Source organism: Lepidochelys olivacea, assembly GCF_965140295.1.
Source record: "Lepidochelys olivacea isolate rLepOli2 genome assembly, chromosome: 2".
Lineage (NCBI taxonomy): Eukaryota > Metazoa > Chordata > Testudines > Cheloniidae > Lepidochelys > Lepidochelys olivacea.
Genome location: NC_140412.1, coordinates 187,282,454 through 187,288,453, shown reverse-complemented (window position 1 = coordinate 187,288,453; position 6,000 = coordinate 187,282,454). Strand labels below are relative to the sequence as shown.

Genomic DNA, 6,000 nt, shown 5'->3' with positions numbered 1-6,000 from the left:
GTGGCTACGGCCTGCGAGACCTCTGCGCAAGCAAGCGAGGACCAGGCGGCAAAAGCCTGTGCCGCAGGGAGACCTGCAGCCGGGCAGCGGCAGGGGCCGGCAAAAGCCTACAGCACCCAGTATTCCCAGGAGGTCTCCCATCCAAGTACTAACCAGGCCCGACCCTGCTTAGCTTCCGAGATCAGACGAGATCGGGCGTGTTCAGGGTGGTATGGCCGTAGACGCTGCTGCCTGCCGCTTTGCCTGCCTTTAAGCGAGCCCACACACACCGCCCTGCCTGCTCCACGCCTTCACCCCCCGCCCCCACACCGGCTCCGCAACGCGCTCACGCACGCGCGCACGCACGCACGCACGCAACACCGGCCTCGCACCCCAGCCTCCACACACCCAGGCTCACGCCCCGCAGCACCATACGCACCCCACGACCCCCGGCCCACACGCACCGCGACCAACCCTCCTCCCCACCCCCCACAAATACACCCCCGCTCCCCTCTCACCACGCACTCCCTCCTCACATGACGCCCTCACAAACTGCACGCACACACACGCACGCACACACCCCGACACAAAACCCCCAGGGGAAGCGCACCGCCCGGGACGGGGCTGCCGCCCGCCCGCACGCCCGCTCCCGCCCCTCACCTGCACGCACCTCGCAGGGGCAGCTCCCGCACAGCCCGCTCGCCTTTCCTCACAGCTCCCGGTCCTCGCCACAGCTCTCACGCCTCCCTGGGGACGCCCTCCCGCACTTGGCCTGCCTTTTGCTCGCTCCGGGAAACCCGGGACGCGCCCCCCGGGGGCCTCCCCCTGACCCGTCTCCCGCTTCGCAAGGCCCCGGGGGAGGCAGGATGGGCCACCGCCGCCTCCTCAGGGAGACCAGCCCAGAGGCGACCAGCACCCACCTTTCCCACTTACCGGCCCCGAAGCCGAGGCAGGGACTGCTCCAGGCCCGCAGGCAGCCTTCCCGGCCAAAAGGACAGCGGCTGCCTCCCTCCCCTCACTTTCAAAGGGCCAGCTGCCAAGGAGGCAGGCTGGCAAAGGGCTTCCCTCAACCAGCCAGCCCAAAGGCCCGGGCTGCGCCGCACGGCAAGGCTTCTGGCTTTCCTTTCTCCCAGCCTCCAGAGGCGGGCAGGGAGCGCGAGGGCAGACAGGCCTTGGGGCGCCTGCCGCCGCTTCGGCCACCTGGCCTCCCACACCTGCTGCCAAGGGGGCAAGAGCGCCGCCTGGTAAGAAAAACAAAGACGCCACGGGGCCGGGCGCCCCAAGCCCTCGCCCTGGGCTGCGGCGGGCGAGGTGGCTACGGCCTGCGAGACCTCTGCGCAAGCAAGCGAGGACCAGGCGGCAAAAGCCTGTGCCGCAGGGAGACCTGCAGCCGGGCAGCGGCAGGGGCCGGCAAAAGCCTACAGCACCCAGTATTCCCAGGAGGTCTCCCATCCAAGTACTAACCAGGCCCGACCCTGCTTAGCTTCCGAGATCAGACGAGATCGGGCGTGTTCAGGGTGGTATGGCCGTAGACGCTGCTGCCTGCCGCTTTGCCTGCCTTTAAGCGAGCCCACACACACCGCCCTGCCTGCTCCACGCCTTCACCCCCCGCCCCCACACCGGCTCCGCAACGCGCTCACGCACACGCGCACGCACGCACGCACGCAACACCGGCCTCGCACCCCAGCCTCCACACACCCAGGCTCACGCCCCGCAGCACCATACGCACCCCACGACCCCCGGCCCACACGCACCGCGACCAACCCTCCTCCCCACCCCCCACAAATACACCCCCGCTCCCCTCTCACCACGCACTCCCTCCTCACATGACGCCCTCACAAACTGCACGCACACACACGCACGCACACACCCCGACACAAAACCCCCAGGGGAAGCGCACCGCCCGGGACGGGGCTGCCGCCCGCCCGCACGCCCGCTCCCGCCCCTCACCTGCACGCACCTCGCAGGGGCAGCTCCCGCACAGCCCGCTCGCCTTTCCTCACAGCTCCCGGTCCTCGCCACAGCTCTCACGCCTCCCTGGGGACGCCCTCCCGCACTTGGCCTGCCTTTTGCTCGCTCCGGGAAACCCGGGACGCGCCCCCCGGGGGCCTCCCCCTGACCCGTCTCCCGCTTCGCAAGGCCCCGGGGGAGGCAGGATGGGCCACCGCCGCCTCCTCAGGGAGACCAGCCCAGAGGCGACCAGCACCCACCTTTCCCACTTACCGGCCCCGAAGCCGAGGCAGGGACTGCTCCAGGCCCGCAGGCAGCCTTCCCGGCCAAAAGGACAGCGGCTGCCTCCCTCCCCTCACTTTCAAAGGGCCAGCTGCCAAGGAGGCAGGCTGGCAAAGGGCTTCCCTCAACCAGCCAGCCCAAAGGCCCGGGCTGCGCCGCACGGCAAGGCTTCTGGCTTTCCTTTCTCCCAGCCTCCAGAGGCGGGCAGGGAGCGCGAGGGCAGACAGGCCTTGGGGCGCCTGCCGCCGCTTCGGCCACCTGGCCTCCCACACCTGCTGCCAAGGGGGCAAGAGCGCCGCCTGGTAAGAAAAACAAAGACGCCACGGGGCCGGGCGCCCCAAGCCCTCGCCCTGGGCTGCGGCGGGCGAGGTGGCTACGGCCTGCGAGACCTCTGCGCAAGCAAGCGAGGACCAGGCGGCAAAAGCCTGTGCCGCAGGGAGACCTGCAGCCGGGCAGCGGCAGGGGCCGGCAAAAGCCTACAGCACCCAGTATTCCCAGGAGGTCTCCCATCCAAGTACTAACCAGGCCCGACCCTGCTTAGCTTCCGAGATCAGACGAGATCGGGCGTGTTCAGGGTGGTATGGCCGTAGACGCTGCTGCCTGCCGCTTTGCCTGCCTTTAAGCGAGCCCACACACACCGCCCTGCCTGCTCCACGCCTTCACCCCCCGCCCCCACACCGGCTCCGCAACGCGCTCACGCACGCGCGCACGCACGCACGCACGCAACACCGGCCTCGCACCCCAGCCTCCACACACCCAGGCTCACGCCCCGCAGCACCATACGCACCCCACGACCCCCGGCCCACACGCACCGCGACCAACCCTCCTCCCCACCCCCCACAAATACACCCCCGCTCCCCTCTCACCACGCACTCCCTCCTCACATGACGCCCTCACAAACTGCACGCACACACACGCACGCACACACCCCGACACAAAACCCCCAGGGGAAGCGCACCGCCCGGGACGGGGCTGCCGCCCGCCCGCACGCCCGCTCCCGCCCCTCACCTGCACGCACCTCGCAGGGGCAGCTCCCGCACAGCCCGCTCGCCTTTCCTCACAGCTCCCGGTCCTCGCCACAGCTCTCACGCCTCCCTGGGGACGCCCTCCCGCACTTGGCCTGCCTTTTGCTCGCTCCGGGAAACCCGGGACGCGCCCCCCGGGGGCCTCCCCCTGACCCGTCTCCCGCTTCGCAAGGCCCCGGGGGAGGCAGGATGGGCCACCGCCGCCTCCTCAGGGAGACCAGCCCAGAGGCGACCAGCACCCACCTTTCCCACTTACCGGCCCCGAAGCCGAGGCAGGGACTGCTCCAGGCCCGCAGGCAGCCTTCCCGGCCAAAAGGACAGCGGCTGCCTCCCTCCCCTCACTTTCAAAGGGCCAGCTGCCAAGGAGGCAGGCTGGCAAAGGGCTTCCCTCAACCAGCCAGCCCAAAGGCCCGGGCTGCGCCGCACGGCAAGGCTTCTGGCTTTCCTTTCTCCCAGCCTCCAGAGGCGGGCAGGGAGCGCGAGGGCAGACAGGCCTTGGGGCGCCTGCCGCCGCTTCGGCCACCTGGCCTCCCACACCTGCTGCCAAGGGGGCAAGAGCGCCGCCTGGTAAGAAAAACAAAGACGCCACGGGGCCGGGCGCCCCAAGCCCTCGCCCTGGGCTGCGGCGAGCGAGGTGGCTACGGCCTGCGAGACCTCTGCGCAAGCAAGCGAGGACCAGGCGGCAAAAGCCTGTGCCGCAGGGAGACCTGCAGCCGGGCAGCGGTCTGAGCGTGGGTCTGCTTTGGGCTCAGCTCCCTCAAGACGCTCTTACCTGGAGGTGCCTAGCCAAGCCCCCCACACTGTCCACTGGCCCCCCACCCGCTACCTGGCTGAGACTGGCCAGGCGTCTGCAGCAGTCCGAGGTGGCTCAGCTCCAGGCAGACAGGTTTGTCCCACAAGTGGTAGGTAGCAGTGACTGTTTGGAGCCAGAGGTTCACTGGGGTCCGGCGAGGGGGCAGAGAGGAGCAGCGGCGTGAGGCCAGGGGGGCAGAGATTAGGAGGCCTTGACCAGCTGGCGGCCAGGCTCAGAGGAGCAAGTAGGGCGGGGAGCCAGCAGGGTCTCAGGGTGCAGTATAAGTGGAGCAGACCAGGGCCTTTTCTGAGCATGGGCAAGGCTCCATAGAGCCACTGGTGCCATTGTAAACCTGGTACTGCTAAGGTGTCTCTTGCTGTGTAGGATCAGCAGTAGGGTGCCTGACGGTTCTTCTCCCTTCCCATATTTGGCTCTGACACCTCATCCGCTGGACGGGCAGGCGCAGTGCTTCTTTCCCCTCCCCTGCTGCCTACCGGCCCGTCTCCTCCCCCCGTGCAAAGCGGGCGGACGGCCTATTGTCCATTTTTCCTAGGCTCCGCCTCGCCCGCTCTCCGAGCGTCGCCCGGGCTGGTAGCTGTCCTGTGGTGCCGGGTCGGGGTGCAGTGCTGGCGGCGGGCAGGATGGGCTGCGAGCGGCCGGGAGCAATGGGGTTGGGGCTGCTGCTGGGGCTGCTGCTGGCCGGGGCGCGGGCGCAGTACGAGCGCTACAGCTTCAAGAGCTTTCCCCGGGACGAGCTGATGCCGCTGGAGTCCGCGTACCGCTACGGCCTGGACCAGTACAGCAGCGAGAACTGGCCCGAGAGCGTCAGCTACCTGGAGGTGAGCATGCGGCTGCACCGCCTGCTGCGGGACAGCGAGGCCTTCTGCCACCTCAACTGCAGCGCCGCCCGCCTGCCGCCACGCGGCTCCCCGGCCCGCTTCGACGGCTTCCCGGAGCTGCGCCTCTTCGCAGACGTGCTGCATCGGGCGCAGTGCCTCAAGCGCTGCAAGCAGGGGCTGCCCGCCTTCCGCCAGTCCCAGCCCAGCCGCGAGGTGCTCGACGAGTTCCAGAGGCGAGAGCCCTACAAGTTCCTGCAGTACGCCTACTACAAGGTGAGGCCGCCCCGGGGCTCCCCCAGTGCCCCACTGCCCTGTCATACCCTCACTGCCCCCCAGTGCCCCACTGCCCTCTCGTACCCTCACTGCCCCCTGCTCCCCAGTGACCCACTGCCCTGTCATACCCCCAGTGCCTCACTGCCTTACCCTACCCTATAGTGCCCCAGTGACCCACTGCCCTGTCATACCCCCAGTGCCTCACTGTCTTACCCTACCCTATAGTGCCCCAGTGACCCACTGCCCTGTCATACCCCCAGTGCCTCACTGTCTTACCCTACCCTATAGTGCCCCAGTGACCCACTGCCCTGTCATACACCCAGTGCCTCACTGCCTTACCCTACCCCATAGTGCTCTGTGCCCCGTCATACCCCAATGCCCTACTGCCACCCAGTGTCCCATTGCCCCATCATACACCCATTGCCTCACTGCCACCCAGTGCCCCACTGCCCTGTCATACACCCAGTGCCCCACTGCCCACCCATGCCCCATTGCCCTAGAATAAACCCAGTGCCCCACACACTTTCTGCCCCCTTTACAACCCTGTGCACCTGGAGTGCCCACTGCCCTATCATACACCCACCATCCCTGTTGCACCTCCATGGCCCCTCCTTTGCCCCCACACCTGCTGCCCCATGACACTCCAGTGTTCCCTCTGTCCCTCACTGCCCCATTACACACCCAGTGTCCCAACACACTTACTGCCCCCTCTGCCCCATCACAGATACTGTGCCCCCACCTGAGTGCCCATCTCACCCACAGTGCCTGCACTGCCTCCCACCCGTCACAGACTCACTACCGCCCATGACCACTGCCCCATCATATTTTCAGTGCTGCTTACCACCTTATACTGCCACAA

General features: G+C 68.1%; 1 protein-coding gene across 1 annotated transcript in view; it reads left to right on the top strand.

Moving 5' to 3' along the window:
- Positions 1-4,556: 4,556 nt before the first annotated feature.
- CRTAP (cartilage associated protein) overlaps positions 4,557-6,000 on the top strand; it is a 32,171-nt gene continuing 30,727 nt past the window's right edge. The window contains exon 1 of the mRNA XM_084618680.1: positions 4,557-5,141. Within this exon, the coding sequence (XP_084474806.1) occupies positions 4,671-5,141 (471 nt within the window). The 5' untranslated portion in view covers positions 4,557-4,670. The remainder of the gene's footprint in view (positions 5,142-6,000) is intronic.